This window comes from Pollicipes pollicipes, unplaced genomic scaffold (assembly GCF_011947565.3).
Source record: "Pollicipes pollicipes isolate AB1234 unplaced genomic scaffold, Ppol_2.1 Scaffold_3087;HRSCAF=3621_pilon_pilon_pilon, whole genome shotgun sequence".
NCBI lineage: Eukaryota > Metazoa > Arthropoda > Thecostraca > Pollicipedomorpha > Pollicipedidae > Pollicipes > Pollicipes pollicipes.
The window spans coordinates 16,271,708-16,291,733 of NW_023596225.1; the positions used below are offsets into that span (position 1 = coordinate 16,271,708).

Sequence of the window (20,026 nt, forward strand, 5' to 3'; positions counted from 1 at the left end):
CCAAGAGCCAGAGCGCCGGCGAGGGCGCGGCGCGTGCTGCCTCACAGCCGCTCAGCCGCACCGCCAGCGACTCGCGCGTCGAGCAGCTGCTGCGCGAGGCGCGCGGCCAGCGCGGCCCGAGCCCGGCCGAGCCGTGCCGCGCGCTCGTCTACTTCCCTGCGCGCAGTATCAAGAAACAGAACGGCAAGAGCTTCAAGGACCTGACGCGCATTCTGGAGGAGCAGCACGGTGACGCGCCGGACATGGTAGGTGCCAGCGTTGAGCGAGGGAGGGGCCGGCTCGCGCCTGCCGCAAGCCGCCGTCACCGCGGTGCCTGGCCACACGCGGCCGGTTTTTGCGGGGCGGCGGACATGCGCCCGGCTATTAACGTCGCGCAGGGCGCTATCTGCCTATCGAGTGGCCCAAATGCGACGCTGATCGGTGCCATTAGGCTGCAGCGGCACCCGGCGCGAGCTGGCGGGTTGCCCGGCCGCCGCCGTCGTCGCCCGATTATTCCGATCGCGACCGTAATCACGGCTGGCGGCCGAAGCCACATGCAGATGCGCGCGCGAGGCAGCCGGCGGGCGCCGCTGACCCCGGCGACCTGGCCCGGGGGTGAGGCTGGCCCCGGAAGAGGCGGCGAACGGCGCGACTAATTCCCGTTTCGGCGTTTGCCGGCCCGGGCGGCCGCCGCCAATCACCGCGCCGTGGTCACTGCCGCCGTGGCCGTCCGTTTTTCTGACGGCCGTTAAATCGGCCGCGCTTGGCAGCGCTGGCCGACCGCTCTGGGGCGCTCATCAATTCCCAGATTGGATTTGATCTTTCAATAGGCCAGTCGCTGCCCCCAGACATCCAAGTCGAATAAACAAATCACTCACCGCCGAGGAACGCCTTCCGCGCCACTTGAGATGCCCGTTGCCCACACATGCCGGCGTCTGGCTGCCACGAAACGCGCGCACGCAAGCGCACGCAAGCGCTCGCAAGCGCCCGCGCCGTCACGCGCCCACTCTGGGGTGCCCGCTCGGGCCGCGCGCTTGCCCAACGAACGACACATGCGCAAGGTCCGGCAGCCACTCGTCGCGCTCGCCCGCCCGCCCGCATTCAGCGCGTTTGTCGGTCCGGTGGCGCCGCGCAGGGGCCGGCGGCGCGAGCCACTCTCGATCTCGGCCACGGTGTGTTGACAGAGTGCCGGCCGCAGATCGGCATCGGGTCGGGCGCGTCGGCGCAGCCGGCTGGCGCGCTCGCGCCGGCCGTGACAGAACGCCGCCCGCCGACCCGACCCCGTGCGTCATGAATACCGGCGCCGGCTCCGATCGGTGACTAGTCGCGGGCGCGATTTCCACACTGGCATTATGTCCTGTTAGGTATGCGGTCCGTGCTCCGAAGGCTGCTGTTAAAATCTATGAGCGCTCTGCGGCTGTGATCTCCAGTTAATTTGTAATTCTGACCTGTTGTGTACAGGCTTCGTGATGTGCAGGCTGTGGGGATGCGGGCCTTGCACGGGAGATCCGCCAAATTGGCTGCCGTCAGCGATGCGAGATCGGAGGAAATTTGGCGAGGTGCGTGCTGCGGACAGGGGTCTCGGTCAGGTTCTGGCGGGCGTCCTGGGGGAATCTGAAGCAAGATCAGCACGGCAGGCGACCCAGCGCCATGTGGGAATCGTTCTGGCTGAGTGGGCGAGTGGTTCGTTAAGACCAGACTAGCTATTTTCCGCCGCGCCCCGTCAAGCCTTATATTCTGTGCCATTTTCTCAGCATACGAGTGATCCGCCTCCCCGCTACGCCTCAAGCGTTCCGACTGGTGTATTGGTAGTTGTCAGTATGGGGCGGATCCACCGACTTAACATGAATACAGCTATTCGGTGTGCGCTGCCCGGCCGACCGGCACCCAACGCACAGACGGGCATAGACGACCACAGGTCTGTGGGTTCTATATGGTGGGTCCTGGTACAGGACTACAGGTCTGTTTGACAGACGCCGGCACGCTTGCCCTTACTTATGGGCCAGCCCACCTGTCCGTGTCGGGTAGATCACCCCGCCTCACTCCTCGGTGGGACACGGGGAGGGTAGATATGTCTCCGAAACAGGCGTGAAAGGTTCAGTGCCATGCTGGTGAGCGAGCGGGCAGTCATGCCGTGGTCGTTTTACTGCTTGTATACCTTAAGCAGCTATCTGCCATCTGATGTCCGTCCGACGGTGCAGTACCGTGTGCTTGTTCACTTGTTTCGGTGCATGTTTCCCTCGTCTCTTCACATTACATGCATGCGTCTCTGTCTGTCCGCTTAACTAGGTGACCGCCCTACAAATGAGCCGCTTTTGAACACCTGCTGGGCCTTCTGCGCAATTTGCTGCTGCAGAAATCTCACGCGGCGGCGCCTCAAAAACACTTGTCGCGCGTTTGTTTCTCGGCGGCGGCTAGGCGTGCCGACAGCAGGTTGCGTCAGTTGTTTTTCCACCGCCCGCTCAGCTGCGCGGCCGCGACAAAGGCGGCGCATCTGCAGCGACGACGGCATGACCTCGCTCTGCCGACCTCGGGTCGGGGGTGGTCCGCGCCCGGGCCGGATTGCAGCACTGGACTCGGCCCCGGTGATTCCCGGCGGGACTCCCGGCGTCCGGTCGGCGGTGGGGCGCTCGCCCTCGAGCTCCGGCTCGGCCAGCCCCGTCTTCTCCGCGGTGCCGTCGGGCCGGCGCGCCAACGGGCTCCCAGCGGCGGCGGACCGCCCGACCCCGGGTCAGGCCGCTCCCAGGCGTGGCCGCCCGGGCGAGCGGTGCTGAGTGTCACGCGGCGGTAACGGCACGGCCCGTTCCGTTACGCGGCTGGGCGCGCGCCGCCGCTGTGAATCAGTCGCCGCCGCCGCCTCCGTCGGTGGCCGGGTGTGACTCACGCTGTAGACGGCTTTTGGGCGTCCTTTTTGTGTCTCGTGGCAGGAGCTTTGTTCAAGGCCCGCCGTGCACTGTTTGTTGGCTGTCTCCCATTAAGGGCAGGCTCCAGGCAGGACCAGTGAGCTGTCGATGCCGGCGGATAGCAACCCCCCGCGCCGACGAATTAGCCGTGGGGCTGCAGGCCGGACGCCACCTGCAGCACTCCGTCGCGGAAATGCCGGCCGTCTCGCGCCGCGTCCGCCGTGCTGAAGCGTTGGCCGCGGCCCATTGGACGCGGACCCCCGGAGCGCGGCTGGACCGTGGCGTCCGCGGCCGGCGCCGCGGCCCGGCCGCCGCCGGCCGACCTCTCCCAGACCGGCGGCGGCCGTCTGACCCCGTGGGAAGGCAGCGCCCGCCGGGCGGCCGCCGCCTCCGGCCGCCCGTCGCCGGCGGCCTGCGCGCGCCGCGTGTGGGCCGTCGGGCGTGAGGCGGTGACGCCACGCGGCCCTGCAACACTGCGCCGGGCTGCGAGCGTGCCCCGGCGGTCGGCCGCTCTGAAAGGGCGCCCGAGACGGGCCGGGCGCGGCTATTGTGCGCCGCCGACCAACCGACGCCGGCCGGCTTTGTTGAACGCCACTGGGCCTGAATGAGGCCAGTCAACAGGATGCTTTAGTCGGTTTGCTGGGGAAATTCCGTGCTTGTTGTTGCTTCGGTCCAGTATGACGCACGCCACGTGGAATGCACTGAGAAGATCGCTCGGCCACTGTCATGGCGCCCGGCGCTGTAATTTGTATGCAGCGGCTGACGGGGAGACTGCAACGTTGTGTTGACGTCTATCTTGGAGACTTCGCCGGCGCTTAGTAACAAACACCCCGCCTGTCAACGCGTATGCAAAACTCGGCTTTTTCTTCTGACAGTACAGCCCCCATGGGGTGACATCGGCGACCTAATGAAAAATGAATAACTGTCCATGTGTCAGAGAGCACTGACAGTGATGTAGCAGTCTTGGTAAGAAGACGCCCGGTCGAGTCAGCTTCTGTTCTTTGAGTTAATTATCCCTGTGCGCTTCTACTGCGATCGCGGCCCAGCTGTGAGGCAAACGCTTGGTCACAGAATCCCATGCATTGCGTAACTGTCTCACCGCCTACAGGACTGAAACGGGCGTGAGAGTCTGTGACAATAATGGCTGTGTTAAAACAATAATTATCATCTGTCTTCATTACAGCTGGTTCCACACTTGAGTGCGTTGTTAGACTGGTTGGCGTTGTCTTGGAAAGGAACACCCCACATTGCCAGCTAGCACTTAAAACCCAGGACACAAAAGCCGCGCCCTGCGTCTGGCGCAGTTGACGGCCGCGTCATTCCGCTCTGCCCTACTTGACGTGACAGCTGCCGTATCTGACGCAGCCGGCCGCGCCGAGAGCGCCACCCCGCGCCAGACATGCGAGCCTGTCCAGCCGCGCTGCCGACCAGGAGACGCCAAGGCCGGTGACGAGGTGCCCGCCGTGTCACCGGCAGGGCGGCATTGTCGGAGGTCAAGAGCTCTGTTTGGTTTGCGTAATCGGCGGCCGTTTGTCATGGCTCGGCGACGCGGGCTGCGCCGGCCTCTTCGGCGCCCTTCTGCCCGTCACGGCGGCGCGGCGCCGTCGGGCCGTGCGCCGCGCGCCGCGCCGTCGCGCCCCGGGCGCCGCCCAACGCCGCACCGCGCTCGTCAATGGCGCGCCGGCGGCTGCGGGACGAGCCGGCTTTTGTTGGCTTTTTATTGGCGTTTTCCGGTCTGAAGTGGCGCGACGACCGCCGGGCGGACGCTCGGCTCGAAGCACGCGCCGCGTTTTAGGGCGTGCAGTTGGTGAACGCCGGTAATTCGGCCCGCGATCTCGGCGCTGGGTTTTCATTTTGTTCCCGGATGAGGTTTGAAATGGCTGTTAGTGGTGTTAAAATGGGCGATTGACCGATTTAACTGTTTCGTTCGTGTGTTCTTGCCAATAGGTACCATATTCGGATGTGTTACGATCATATCAAGTGTAACGATTTTTGTGAATCATGTAGACTTGTCTGTACTTTCTTTCAGGTTGTACTTTTCGTTGCTCGAAGCACACGTCTTTTGACGCCGAAGCCGTAATATGCAGCTTTTCTGCTTTTCCTTATACTGAGATGAAGGCTTTGCGGCTGTAAATATTCTCGCGGCTCGAATGCTGCCCGACGCTATTCCAGAAAATGCGCCCTTTTTAAAGGAGGGTTCACAGAAAATGGGCTGAATCGGGATACCGTTTGAACGTGTAGCGCACGCGATCCGCCGCATTTTGTTGGAGAGAAAGAGCCCGGACCGATAGCCCACCTCGGACTATCGGCGCCGTCACACAACGTCTCCTGGCGCCGGCTCGGAAGCTCTCCCCGCGCACGGTCCCGCCGCGGCCGAGCCGGGCCGGTCACGCGGCGACCGTTCTCCGTCGCGGCGGGGACGGGTCGCGCCCCGGCGCCGGCCACGGCAGCCGCCCGCTGCCGACCGACTGGACACTGGCCGGGTCAGAGGGCAGGCTGGAGCGGTCGCCGGTATCGTCGCGGTTGGCAGCCGGCGTAGGGCGTGGCGAGCGCACGGGCCGGAGGCGGCGAGCGGGCTTCGTCACGGGCGACGCGGCGGCATTCTGCCTTGGGGAGAGGAGGCGCGCGCCGACAGACGCGGTGCCGCCCCCAGCCGCACCGATTGTCTGACCTTGTGACGGTGGCGAGGCGTCACTCTGGCGGGCTCTCAGCTGTCGGCTCTGAGATATGAAGAGACCGTCTGGCTGACGGGGCCACTCACAGCGGCCTTGATAAGCTGGCCCGATCTTGTCCATTTGTGTCGTCACATGTGGGACGCTTTGACATTCAGATGCGCGATGTTGGGTAATGCGTGTGTGATTCATCGGCGATCATGACCGCGCATCGATCACGATTCGCGTCCGACGGACAGGCGAACGGGAGCTACGCCGCTCCTGTGTGCGTGCGTGGTAATGGCTGTTGAGAGAATAACGCACTGAGGTTCAGTGTCGCGATGAGTGTCGCGAGGAGCCAGCTTTTTACGATGAATCACACCGCGGGTGCTATCAGCTGGATGGTTGGAGGTCGGCATCTTGAAGCATTTATTTCTTGGTGCCTGATAACAGAGTGCAGACTAAGAACAGGAACTCTGGGTTGGAACTTGTTGATTAGTTCCGGCTGTTGTGGTGGTATCCATTGCGTTTCGTTACCGTGCATGGACCGCCCTTTTCAGTATACCGCGTGCGAGCGGAATGTCACGATGCCCGTGCCCCTCGTTCCTGATGAGCACAATCGGTGTGCCGCGTCCGTGCGAAGACCGCCGGTGTCTGGCGTCGGTGTAGCGGACGGCCGGTGTGTGGCGGCGGCGCGGGGGCGGCTGCCGGCCGGTGACAGACGGCCGCCGCCGCGGCCCCACGCCGCGCACGCCCCTGTTGTTCGGCGGCCAGCCTTCGGGCGGCCGCGAGCCGGCGTCACCCCTCGCGCGTCGCCGCCGGGCGGGCCGGGTGTGGGCCGCGCCCGGCGCCGCGCTCGGCGACCCAAGGCTGCGCCATTGTCCCGGCCGATCGACCGGCCGGCGTCAGGAAGCTATCGGCTACGTGATGCGGACGGGGTCGGCGGTGGCGCGGCCACGCCCGCGGCGAGCCGGTGACGCGACGCGTCGTTTTTGCCGCGACCGCCGTCGCCGCTGACGCCCCGGCGGCGGCGGCCGTGCCGCTGCCGCCGCCACTGACGCCGCTGCAAGGTCGCGTTTTTGCGCGTCGTGTGTCGCGGCGGGGGCGGCGATCGTTTCCGCGGTGGAGCGTCCCGAGACGCGCCGGCCGACTCCACCCAGCGGCCGGCAGGGGAGGGCGGCGGCTGCCCTCCACCCTGCCGACGCAGCTGGCGGTCAGGCGGCAGGCGCGGACCTCTGACATCACGCCGGCGCGCGCGCCGCCGCCTGATCAGGTGGAGCTGGTTTCGGCTTGGCTCATTTGCCGACGCCGCGGGGTCTCCCCGTGCCGGGTGCTCTGTAGGTGTCAATACTCGGGTGGATTGGCTGAGCTGGAGGCGGACGGGCGTGTGCTTGTCCGCCATTGCGGCTCAGCTGACTCGCTCATTCACAGACGCGACTCGCTCACTCACAGGCGCGACTCACTCACCGGCGGGCATTACTGTTCGTGTGCGGGCTGTCTTTGGCAGCTTCGCCCTGGATGTATAAGGCCCGTTTCCTCTACGAAGCGGGGTACCTACACAGCGGCGTACGTACTGCCAGCCTTCAATGCGCATCGGAGAATACTTAAGTCAAATGACCTGCTTGTTCATGGTTTGGCTACGTCATTGGCAGGTGGCAGCCTCACCCGTGACACATGCTTCAAGTTTGTTAAAATTTCGTAAGTTCCGCTGTTTCTTTCGACGTTTTTTCCGTAACAAACTACGTTACTATTGATCGCACTGCCGCACGGCCGCTTCGCTCCGTCTGCAGTTTATACATTGCCAGCTGGCGCCCGTCATATGCAAATAAACTAATTTAAAGCGACGCGGCTGGTTTCGCCACCCAGCGGGCTTACGATCCGACGCGTAACGACGTGACCGGTGCCGCGTGCGACGGGAGGGGCGTTTGTTGACATCGTCCAGGCTCCCACGGCCGGGCGACGGCCGTGGGACCGGCGCCGTCGCGGGCCTCACGTGGGACGGGCCGTGGGCCGTGAGCTTGCCTCGCCGCCCGTCCTCCTGCAGCTCGCTTCGTTATTGTGTTGATACGATCTGGCGCTGGTCGTGGGCTGCGATTTGCGGCTAATGATCCTGCAATTTACGCCCCATCCGTAACGGCGTAATTTGTTGTTGGATGTGACGGTGTATGGCTTCCACGAAATAATGGAAAGTTACGTGCGCGCTCGAAATTGCCGCCCAGCACCAGCTGTAGGCGGGAGCACACCACTGCTGTGCGGGGCTACCGCGGCGAGGTCAGGTCGAAAGGGGCCCGCCGGGGCGACCGTTACCTGCGCCGGCCGGCGGCAGCCGATCAGCGATCGCGGCCGAGATGGCCTAATGAGCGGCGGCGGCCGGCGGAGGGCGGGTCAGCGGAGCTCAGAGTGGGCCGCCGTGGGCCTCCTGTCCCGGCCGTCACGCGACTAAAGAACGGATTGTCTCGGCTCGCCGCCGCCGCCGCCGCCGGCAGCGGACGGTGCGTGTGGGCGGCGGGCGCGGCGCGGCCGGGTGCAGGTCTCCTGTCACCTGTCTCTGTCTCTGTCTCTGTCTCTGTCTCTGTCTCTGTCTCTGTCTCTGTCTGTGTCTCCTGCCCGCCCTGTCGATCTCTCACTCTTACTCTCCCTCTCTCCCAATGTGTGGACTTGACACACGCCCAGCGTCGCGCTGTCCGGCCTGCAGCACCGGCGGAGGCGGGCCCGCGCACGCCCCGTGTCCGCACGTCCGGTCTGCAGGCACGGGCCGTCACTCACGCACCGGCCGCCCGCCGCCCGGCCGTGTGATCTCGCCGGACAGCGACATCGACACCCCATTACATGGCCGACACGCTTGTGAAGCCTGGCCCGGCGCGACGGCGCGGCCTTGGTGCCCGGTTGAGCCCGGCCTAGCCGCACGCGTGCGTGCGCGCGCGGCGGACGCACCGCCGCGGCGCCGACGGGACCACGCCGGCGGCCACCATGAATAAACCAGTTGACCAGTGGCGTCTTCGTGCGCCGTCAATGACGCCGAGTTATGGGGCTTTCACTTTCGGGCTGGCTGGCGCGCGCGTGCGTGCGCGTGCGCGTGCGCGTACGTGAGTGTGACCCCTCACGCCGCCGGTCGGCCGCCCGCGGCGCCGCTCGGTCGCGGGGCGCCGCGCTTCGGACGGTGTCTGACTGACCCGGGAGCGGGCCGGGCTGCGCCGGCGCCGACGCCGGCGGCGCTGGCGGAAGATGAAAGAGCCGGTGCCGTTCGTAACGGCTACCTGCTGTTATCCGGCGATCGGCATCGATGCAGTTATTGCCGGCTGTACGGCAGCAGGCCATTCTGGCGTGGTTATGAGCGCTGGGCAGCAGCGCTCGCGCGGCCGAATGAGTAGGCGCAAGATCGTGAGTTACGGCCGCGCCGGGCATACCGTTTTGATTAAAATTTTTCGGTCCGTGAATTCATTTTTCGTTAAGCGAAAACGTTGCCGTTCGATGAATATGCATGCTGGAAACTCATGAATGATATCATCTTGCCCGCTAATTTCCATTCACTCCTGTCCGCCGCGCTCGGTGCGACTCCTGGCTGGGTTCACCACTTCACCACAAAGCGGGACTTATTGCGTGCGTTGACCTCGAGTTCGTGCATCGAAACTCACCTGGCCCTCCGCCTCACCTTCTGGCATTGGGCACCGTCATTCGCCTCAGTCGTCCATTAGCATATTGAGACCGCCGCTACGCCGCGTACCTGCCAGCGATAAGTCGTTGCCCTACATTGTGCGTCGTTTAGCCAACGACTTCGGCTGGCCGTTGCCTGCTGGGAGAGGGGCCGTCCGGAGTCGGCTGATCTCCGGCTGCAGTGCCCAGCTGCTGGGCGGACCTGCGCGGGGAGCGCCCCCGCCGAGAGAAGCCCCTCGGGTTGCGACCTCGGCTCGCGCGCGGCCCGGCTTTCGCCGGAAGGGGCCGCGCCGTTAACGTCGGCGTCCCATCGGGTAAAGTGCGGAGATAGCGACAGGCGGCGGCCGCCGCCCCGGCCGGCACGGACGGCGCGTGGGCGGCCGAGCGCGCTGGCCCCCGGCCGCCGTCAGCCCGTGCCGAGCGCGGCGCGCGGCGACGAGGCGGACCGCCGACGACGGCGACGGCGACAAACGGTGTGCTTTGTTAGCGCGCCGCGTGGGCGGCCGTCGGCGGAGAGGAGAATGGTACCCCGAGCTGAACACACCGCCGAGAAAGGAGGCGAAACAACGACCATGTCGCGCTGGTTTTGGCAGGCGCCGTGGCGCCGGCTGCGTTAGTTTCTCCTTGTGGTTGTTTGAGGTCGCAGTGGACGCACCTAACAGACGACGCATTGTGACCTGAGGTTCTTACGAAGCCTCGCCAGTCCTCCCATCACATTCCATCTCTCTCTCTGAAATGTCACGCTTCAACTGCCACAGAGCACAAGGTTGGGTCGACTCCGGCGTCAGGTTCCCGGACGAATTAATCCGCGACGTGGCACGAGCGCTGACAAATGAGCGATGAATTCATGAAGCGTTCAGGCGCGTAATGATCGGCCTTCGCGTGTTGTTGTTCAGCCCACTGATCCCGGCTCACTATCGAGAGCATCCATTTGTCACGGCTCGCCCAGGATTACGAGGCTCGCCTGTGCCACCCAAGGAAGTCGCTGCTCGGCCGCGGTGTGGCGCAGAGACGTCGCCCGAGAGAGTGCGTACGCAGGCTGGCCGACTTTGAGTAACGCACCGTAACCTCCGGCCCAGATTCTCGTCAAACAGCTCGTGCCGACGGGGCCGGCGTGGCGGCCAAGTGGGCCGCCGTGCAGTCGTGTTCTCTCGGCAGCTGGCCGTATCTGGGCCGTCCCCCACTTCTGCCACCGCGGCGGCGCGTGGTGCGCTCTCGCTGCGGCCGGCCTGCTGCCCCCGCGCCGCCGCCACGAGGTCACTGGCGCACCCCCGGGTCGGGACACCGGCGTGAGCACGGCGGCTCGGCTGCGGCGGCGCTGCGGTCCGCGGCCGTGCCATCCTGCGGCCGGCCGGCGCACGGCAGCGGTCGGTAGCGGCCGGCGGCGGCGCCGCGGACACCGCGCCCGGCCCCTGCGGCCGACCTCCGCCGGTCCGGCGGCGGCCGACGGCCGACGCGGTCCGCCTGCGGACCCGCTTCGCGTCCCGGCCGCCGACGCGTTCTGCCGGTGGTGTGCCGTGTGTGGTGTCGCTGACGGCCGGGTGGCCGGAGTGGCCGCGACACCGCTGGGTCAACAGAGCGGCCGCGCCGGTCGTGCGCCGGCCGGCCGTCGCGCCGTGCCGAGTGCTCACGGAACGGGAGGTGGGGCCGGCGCTGGTCGTGACCGTGGGCGGTGGTCCCGCTCACCGAGACCACCGCTCGGCACAGAGGCGATGACGCTCGCTGGCTGAGGGCGTTCGGTTTAAATAGACCCGGATGGCCAGTCATGCCACCGTCGTCATTTGTCTGTCGTGACGGTGTGACGGTGTGACTGGAGCCGGCACTCCGCGGCTTTTGTCTTTGTTTTCCATCGGTAAATTATGGCGCCTTTGCTGGGTTTTTACCCGTCGTCCCCGCTTAGGCCGACCCGCCCGTGCTTTCAGCGGCATGCATTGGCGCGACGCTTACCGGCGATTGCCTTCTCCATCACGCGCCAGCTGCTACACCCACCGTGAAGCAACACACCCATGTCATGCATAAGGCCGCCGTATGCGTGAGAGCGCGGCCGGGGACCCGGGTCGGCCGCCGCGCCGGCAGCGGCGGCCGGCAGCGGCGCACGCTCTGAGCCTGCCGACTGCCGGTCGGCGGCGGACCACTTCGAGCGGCGCGCGTGAATAAGTGGCCCAGGTGTGGCGGCGTGAAGTGCAGGGGCGGCCGGCGCCGCCCGCCGCCCGCCGCGCGCCCGCTCGTCGCTGCCCATGTGGGCCGCGACCGGTCGGCCACCGCCGACGCGCCGGCTCTGGCTCCGGGCGTGGCGCGGCACGACGTCCTGAGTCGGGTCCCTGTTGGGTCGGGCCGCGGCAAGCCGGCGGGATGAGCAGATCTGTTTCACATGTGGAGGTTTTCGTGTAAAGGTGGTGTGATGACCAAGGATGCGGCCGTGGCTGCGCGCGCCTTATCATTGAATGCAGTGTATGCACTGGAGGTTGTATGCGTTCTCATCCGCGAAGACGTGAAAATGCCTGGATGGCTTTCTTGCCCCAGAGATAGAGGCGCTCACACCGGACATACCGAGCCCGCCTACGATATGGGCATTCTCGGATGGTCATTAGCACCATTAAGAGAGGAAGCACCGCAGCTTGCTCGGCCTTGTGCTAGTGGGCATGGATGGTGAGCACGTCCGAGTTAAACATCTGTTGTTATGACGCCGGCTGACCATTTGCTCTGTCGCCAAATCAGTTTACAGCTCCTAATTGCAGGTTTCCGATAGTTAAAATGACGGGTTGGAGTTGCGCCATTTGCTGGTAGCTGATTTGTTAGTGCACGCAACCGAATGATGCACGGATCGTTTGGCCAACGGTCAAGCTTTGGGCTGTAAGCTTAGAACCACCCTTCTCTGTCGCTGTGCAGCTCATGACAAACCTGCTTTCGATGCCCACGCGTGCGTTCATTTATCGTGGCTTCATGGCGTGACCGAGTGGTTCACCGCCTTCGCTCGTGACGGATTGCCGACGGGCTGAGCTCAGGGCCGCGACGGTCGCCTGCGGTCGGCTGCGGCCGTCCTGCGGTCAATCAGACGGCCGTCGCCGTCGCCGGCCCGTCTCGGCTCACTCCAGACACGTGTGCCGGCCCGCGCTCGTCCCTCGCTCGCTGCCGCCGGCCGGCGCTCTGCCGACGGTGGCGGCCGGGCGGCGGTGGACGCAGCACTCCGCCGTCGGTGGCGGCCGGGCGGGGTCCGGCTGCGGGTCGTGGTGGCCGCCGGAAGTGCCACCCGGCGGCGCAGGGGTGAAGACAGCGTGAGGGACTCGGAGAGAGACTCACCGTCAGCCGCGGTCGGAGCTCGCCGCAGCGGATCCTGCGCGTCCCGTGTATGTGCACCCATAGGCACAAGGCTGATTGCGCTGGTGTTCACCGTTGTGGTTGTCTTTCATGCGTGCGGGTTGTTGGTATGTGTGCTCAAGTCTCCTTCCCTCTGTTTCAGGTGAGTTGTCTGCAGGGGTTGAGCTCGGACTGTGATAAGGCTCTGTCGGTAAGTGCGCACCGCCACGCGCTTCCGAGAAGGTGGCAAGGCCACCAAACCAAAGCAGAAAAAACCATCGCTGATCAATCGCCATGCGGTTGAGAAGAACAGGTCGTCTGGTGCCGAGCGTGACGGCGGGGTAACCACAGAACATCCGGACGGCGGGCTTAGCCCGGCGGAAGAGGGCAGCTTTGTCTCGAAGCCGCCCGCCTGCGGCCTCCGCCAGACAGAGGGGCGCGGCTCGCGGCATCCGCTGCATGCCTCTGCGGCTGTGGAGGTCCGCGCCGGCTCTTAACGATCATGCACTGGAGGGTGCATCGGAGCGGAGACGAGCAGGTCCGCAACGACCTTGTGAGGGTCCCCGTCCTCTGTTCTGACCCGGGTACCAGGCGGACCAGAGTGTCAGGCTGTTCTTGCCCGGGCACCAGATGAGCCAGGATACCGAATTACAGTTTTTGGGTACGTTCTGGCTGCCGAACCGGTTATCGGTGTGTAAAAGGTGCTGTAGCGCTGGACATTCATTCACGTTCGATCGGCGAGCTACTCGGAGACATTGTAGATTTATCTGCGATGTTTCCGAGAACCCGCCCTTGACATGGGTGGTGCGCCGGCTGAGTAGCTCAGCGCCGCCCCCTGTGCTGGCCGGCCGACCCATCTCTGGGACGTGCCTGCTAATCGCGCCGGATGGCTCAGGTGCGCTCGGGCGCCCCGTCGCCGCGCAGTCCGTGTCGCTGTGCAATGTACCCGTCAGGATTACCCGGGCTACAGCGCGCGGGCCGGCGGGATTACCTGACGGGCGCCGTCCGCTGGCGGTGCCTTCCGGCCGGCCGGCGGTCGGGCCGCCAGCCGGGCGGAATAAGACACCGGCCTGCTGCGCCGCGCCGTCGACTGACGCGACCTGGGCGGCGCCTGCCACCGGCTCACCTGACCCCCCTGCGCCGCAGCCGCTGCAGCTGTCGGCCGGTGAAAGGTGTCCTGCCCACCCCGCTGCCCCGGCGCTTACGCCGCCAGCGTAGGCCAGCCGCCAGGGCTCGTTCCTGGGAAGGGCCCGGGTGCAGGTGCTGGCTGCAGATCTGCAGTGGGGGATGGAGTCCTCCGCACGCTATCGGTGTTCGAGAGGCAGCTGTGGTTCACGGGCCGCGATCGAAGAGCTTTCCGTTCCGTCTCGTCTCGTCCCCGGCTCTCCTGTCAGCCTCTCCCCGTCCAGTTTCTTCCCGTCCCCGGCCCTTCTGCCAGCCTCGCCCCGTCCCGTCCCGTCCCTTCTCATCACCCGGCCATCAGCCTCTCTCCGTCCCGTGCCGTCTCGTCCCTCATCCCTTCTGTCAGCCTCGTCTTTGCCCGTCCCTTCTCGTCCCCCGTCCCTTCTGTGAGCCTCGCAGTCCGGCGCGAACTAGCTCACTTCTCGAATATTTTCGCCGTTTTCGTGGACTGGATTGTTGCTTGCTACCTTCTGTGCCACGCTTGGATCTCTTTCGGTACCCGCGATTCCGTCTCCGGGTTTAACTTGATTCGGATCTCGGGTCATTCTGCATCCACCACCTTGTTTGTCACGGCCGTTACGACACAATTTCGTGTACGGTCTTGTGTTTACGACCTTTTCTAGTTTTTCTGTCAGTTTGTTTAGCTGAGTCGAGCCATTTGGCCTCCATCACCTTGCATCCATATGTTGTCCTTACGTGACTCCGCCATCCTCGTCGTCCTCCAGACATGGAAGCTTCCTGTTGTTCTGTCGTATGTGGTCCCTTTCGTCTTCCCATTTTTCTCCTCACTCTTGTCACCCTCTTTATCATCTGCCTCTTGTTCATTGCATCTGCTTGTAATACATTACCCTATCTTATTTGTCTCCTCTCCCCTCACTTCTCCTCCTCACTCTCTTTTCCCCTCCTTTCCCCCTCTTGTTCTCTCCTTTTCTCCCTCTCCTCTCGTCCTCTCTTTTCTCCTGTCCTCTCCTCTCCACTCCACTCCACTCCACTCCACTCCACTCCACTCCACTCCACTCCACTCCACTCCACTCCACTCCACTCCACTCCACTCATCCCCTCCTCTCCTCCTTTATGTCTCCTCATCTCTCTTCTCCTTTTATCTCGTCTCCTCTTGCACCCTCTATTCTCCGCTCCTCTAACCCCTTTTTAATGTGTCTATTCCTTTATCCTCCATCTCCGTGTCCGCCCCCCCCCACCACTCTCCCTCGAGCCGCTCTCTCGCTCTGCACCGAGCCGGGGCTCTCAGCAGGCGCCGCCCGGTCACATTAGTACATGTATCAGCTCGTCCCCAGAGCGATCTATCGCCTGTTTACTGTCCGTAAGTGCGCCACGGCGAGACGTCACGTGCCGCGAACGGCAAATGTAATAACGAGCGATGTGGGTAAACACGCCGAGCGGCCGTCGGCCGGGCGTTCCGGCCGGCCACCGCCGCCGCCAGCCAGCCGAGGACCGTGGGGACCGGCCCAGTCCCCACCCTTCACGCCGCCCCGTCCCCGCCCCCGCCCCCGCCATCGCCTCCGGCGGCGGTGGAGAGAGGAGCGCCAGTGCCAGCGTCAGGCCGCCGGCTAGCTGGTGGCGCTGCAATAGAGAGAGAGGGAGAAAGGTAGCTGCTGCAGGGGCTGCAATGCTGGTGGGACGGATTGCTGACGTGCGTGGGGTGATCTGGCGATGGAGGGCACGGGCTGCTATGTGCCTGAGCCTGGCCGACTGCGGCCGGTATGCGCGCATTGCGGTCACGGTATTTGGCGCGGCGGTAATTGGTTGTCGTTTCAGCAGAATCAACCTCACGAATGGCGAAAATGAGTGCCTTGCATGCATAGGCGGTTGTTGTGCAACCCTATAGATCACGTTCTCCGGAAGCCCGTCGGACATGCTTATGCCGACGTAGTCTTTCAGGGAGAGATTTGACCTGTCAGCGCATTACGTGGCATCACGTGGTTACTCCTGAGTACATCCGGCACCAGTCCATGTGGCCGGTGCCTGATGTACTCAGGATAAATTTTTGTCCCGGGGTGTTGCTCTTTCTTCGATTAATGTGTAGATAATTCCCTGATGTTGGTCTTGAACGAGGAGCTTTTTTGTCATGGACATCAGCACTTGTTTGTTTCCTTGGGTTTGGCAGCGGCGCTAATGCACATCAATTCTGACTGTTGTCCGTTCGCGGATGTGCTGCGAGATTAAGCCATATTTCACCCGGTAAGGCCATACGAGGTTATTTACAAGACTTCGAAGACCGAGGCCAGACAAATAAGGCCGGCTCTGTGGCCAGCAGGGGGCTGCAAAGCAATTAATCGTAATGTTACGCGGCAGGCGCGCCGTGTTAGCCGGTATTTCCGATGGCTCAAGATACCACCCGCTTGTCCTACTCGGCGACGCTCGGTGAAGACACTCTGGCTGGGTGTGGTCGTTGTGGATGCCGTTTCTTGCAACATGTTGACCGATTGCCCTCATAACGGCTCGGTGAATAAGCTCCACAGTCGCAAGTATCTGACCATGTTAGCCTGTCAGGACCACTGATACAATATAGCGTGTAGCATGCAATATGCATTACCATTGGGTTTGTAAAATACTCATTCAATGTCGGAAATATGAAAATATAGCGTCAGTTTAAAGGATTTTTTACCTTATGTGGTGTGCCGATATGGAGCGTGTAAGGTCGGCAGTCTTTTTTCCGCGCTCATGTGTAACAGCGACTTGAAGAGCATCGGTCGATCCTTTGAAATGATGCAAGTGAAGGAAATCCAGTGCCGTCGTTACTCACTTCAGCGAAAGCATCGTCAACAGTGCGCTGGAGACATTACAAACGTTGGGTGGGAGAGGGGGGGGGACTTCTGGGCCATGAACATGTCTTCTCACCGGCCCGGCGTCTGGACCCCCCGCAGCGTGACGCCCTTCATGCCGCCTTGCTCTGACTTTTTTGGGGTGACCCCACTCGCGTGAGGTCGCGGCTGGTGTGCCCGGACCCCGCGGGATGCCGTCGCGTCGCCTGTCGCCTGTCGCCACCGACCCCGCGCCACGGCCGCCTCCCGGGCTGACCCTGATCGGGCGGACTGGGATCAGCGGCGCGCGCGCGGCCGCCGATTCAAGTGCAAATGACTGTATACGGAAATTAGCTGTGTCAACACCGGTCGCTTTTTGTCGGTTCTTCCTGGTGGGCGGCCGTCGGGGCGGGCGCGCCGGCGCCTGCCCCAGCCCGGAGAGTCATGCTTGTGGATACGGCCGGTCGTTGGTGTGCGGGACGGCCGTGCGCCGCGCCGTCTCCGCGAGCGGCAGCTACAGACAGGCCGGCGCCGCCGCCGCCGCCGCCGCCGGGGGTCGCCGCGGGAGCCGACCGGGTCAGCGACTCCGCCGGCCGCCGGAACAGCGCCGGACGGACGGGCTCGTTGGTATGCCGGCTCCCGGTGCCGTGTACTAGATACGTTCACGGTGCGCGTTGGCGACAAGTTTCTCTTACTTGCGTATGGGTGTGGCGGAGATCTGGCGGGCCGCGTCGCCGGCGTCGGCGTCCTTCGACGACCCGCCGCGCGGGGAGATGCGGTGAAGACGGAGATGTGGAACTGCTGCCCTTGACGGCGCCGCCGCCGCTGCCGGCGTTGCCTAATTGGTTGGCCGCCCCGGGCGTAGCGGTCTGGGGAGGAATGGCTGCGGTCAGGGAGCGGGCCACACCCCAGACGCCTGTCCTCTCAGGCGCATCCTCGGGACCCGCTGGTGAGCAGTATCTGTCTGGAGCGCAGGAACCCTGGGGTGATTGAACGTTACTATGAACGAGTCTGAATTATTCACTACAACATTGACTTGTCTATCTAGCACGTATTCGTAGAAGTCCTGATCGCACCAAGCACTCGCCAGAGCTTCAAAGATTGTCTCATCCATGTAACTATGTTCAGGACACTGACATGACAACGGCTCATGGGCTAGCAAAATGCGCACATTGAAAACAGCTCCTGGGCTCATCTGAATGCGTATTCTACAGACGTGGCAGACCCAGCGGCTGTTGTCAAAGTCGGTATCACCGGCTCCATTGGAACATTTCGAGATGCACACAAACGTTGGGGGACAGAGCTCGTCTTTTGTGGCCCGTGCGTCAATCCGTCCGCCCCGTGTGGTCGCCGTGACAGAGGAGTGGGCTGGGGCGTCACGTGGCGGCCGCCGGCGCGCCGGCTGTTTTTGTGCGGACGGCGCGCGCTGCGGAGGCCGGCGAAGGTCGCCGCTGCTCGCCCTCACGCCCGGCCGGCTGTTGAGCCGCCGGCGTGTTTTCCGGACGGCGGCGCGGCGTGGGCGGCCGGAGCCTTGAGTCGTCGCTGTTCGTCTCCGCGCGCTGACACTATCGCCGCCGCCGACGGCCCGACGACCGGCGCCGGCGCCGCCCGCGCCGACGGGCGCGCGCCGTCCCCGGGCGGGGTCGCGGAGGTGGCCAGCGGCTGGGTCTGGACCAAAGGGCCCTCGTTTAGTCCGCGGTCCCGATGAGGCATTCGCGGCCAGCGGAGCGTTCCAGCGCCGTCTAACAACGTCTCCGGGGTCTGGAGGACGGGTCGGCGACTAGAATGTGCAGTTTGATATATGCCATGTCAGTGTTTGACTTGAAACGACTGAAGGCGTCCGCACCGTGGGCGTCATTCATCGCCCCCGAATCTGTATCGGAATCCGGGCAGGTGTGGCCTGCCTCTGGCCCGTCCCGCGGCCGTTCCGGCGCCCGCCCCGTGCGCTCCGGCATAACGCCCGACTCTAATGAAGCCGAGAAGGCCGCGCCGCCAGCCGGCCGCGGCCGCGGCGAATCGGGCGCCGAGTTTTGCCAACACCGTCTGTCGACACATCGTAATCCGATTGCAACGGGGCGTGCCGCGGACGCCTCCCGTGTCGGCATGTGGCGCGCGCGCCGAGTGCAGCGTCCCCGCCGCGAGGCCCGGCGGCGATGTGACGAATTTATGGCTGCGTTTTAATGGCCCTTTTCGTAATAACCACTAATGCCCACTGAGCGCGCAGACGTTTTCACCGCGAGCAGTCGCGTATTTTTGTTCTGCCGCCTGTTACGGGATTAAACAAACTCGTTAAGATGCCGCCCGCGGTTCGGCCGTCCTGTCGGCTAATTTTGCTGTTAGTCATGCCGCCCAGCGTGTTTTTTTGTCGAGTGGTGATTAATGGAGGGATGGCGGAGCCGTGAGCGCGGTCGCGTGCTGCCGGCGCGTCTCGCGCCTCCGAGCATGGCCGACGGAGGCCGGGCCAGCTCCGCTGAGGTGTCCGGCTATACCGCGCGGCCTCCGCTCCAGCCCGGTGTGACGGCTGCCGTCTCTGGCCGGACTCGACCTGACCTGACCTGACTCGACTTGACCTGACTTGACTTGACTTGACTTGACTTGACTTGACTTGACCCGGCCCGACCCGACCCGACCCGACTCGACACGGCCTAGCCCGGCCCGGCTGTATTCGACTGGACCCGGCTCGGCTCGGCTCGGCTCGGCTCGGCTCGGCTCGGCTCGGCTCGGCTCGGCTCGGCTCGGCTCGGCTCGGCTCGGCTCGGCTCGGCTCGGCTCGGCTCGGCTCGGCTCGGCTCGGCCTGGCCCGGCCTGGCCCGGCCCGACTCGGCTCGGCTCGTGCCCGTGTTCGAAAAGCTTGTGGCTCTGTCCCGCCGCACGTGACCGGGCGGTGATTGCGCCTCGCTCGACGTTGGAGTGGCCGACACGGCCGGCGGCTTTGTTCTCGGGCGGCGCCCCCCTTCGGCGGTCTTCTGCGGCGCAGGTTGCGTTCAGAGTTGTGCGCACTCTCCGATCGTTCGACTGCTCGTGTGTGACGACCGCATTGAGTCCGGCGGGGTTTGTGGGGACTCGACGCCTCCCGTCACCTCGCGTACGTCACCGGCCGGGCCGCTTGACACCCGCATCACGCGGGGTCGGCAGCTGACCCTGGCCGGGCGGAACCCCCGGCGACCCTGGCCGGGTCATAGGTCACCCGCCAGCGCCCCGGCGCCGATTATCCGCGCCGCCCAGACGAAGGCCCCGCTCAAGATAAATGCTCGCCACCGTCCGCATCGCGTGCGGATAAATCATGCGGAGGCTGCGTGCCGCCTTTTCAGTCAACCTCCTCTGTCCAAATACGATTATCGCTGATTTGGGTGCGAGCGCGGCCGGCCGGCCGGAGCTTCTGTGTGGGGTGGCGGTTGGGCCGGCGCCTGGCGGCCCCGCAGCCGCCGGTCAGGGCCGCGTCCGGTGCGGTGGCGGCGGCGACGCGACCCGGTGTCGGCGCGTCAGGTCAACCGGCCGCGGCGCGGCCATAAATCGGCGCTCCGGTCGGCTGGCCGTGTCGGCTGTCCGGGGCCGGCCGCCGCCGCGCGGGGCCGCCGTCGGCCCGGTTTGGAGCGGG

The 20,026-nt window shown here is 64.7% G+C and overlaps 1 protein-coding gene across 1 annotated transcript in view; it reads left to right on the plus strand.

Moving 5' to 3' along the window:
• Positions 1-105: 105 nt before the first annotated feature.
• LOC119089799 (unconventional myosin-XVIIIa) overlaps positions 106-20,026 on the plus strand; it is a gene marked incomplete at its 3' end in the record, with an annotated part of 69,256 nt that continues 49,335 nt past the window's right edge. The window contains exon 1 of the mRNA XM_037212616.1: positions 106-245. Coding sequence (XP_037068511.1) covers positions 243-245 — 3 coding nt within the window. The remainder of the gene's footprint in view (positions 246-20,026) is intronic.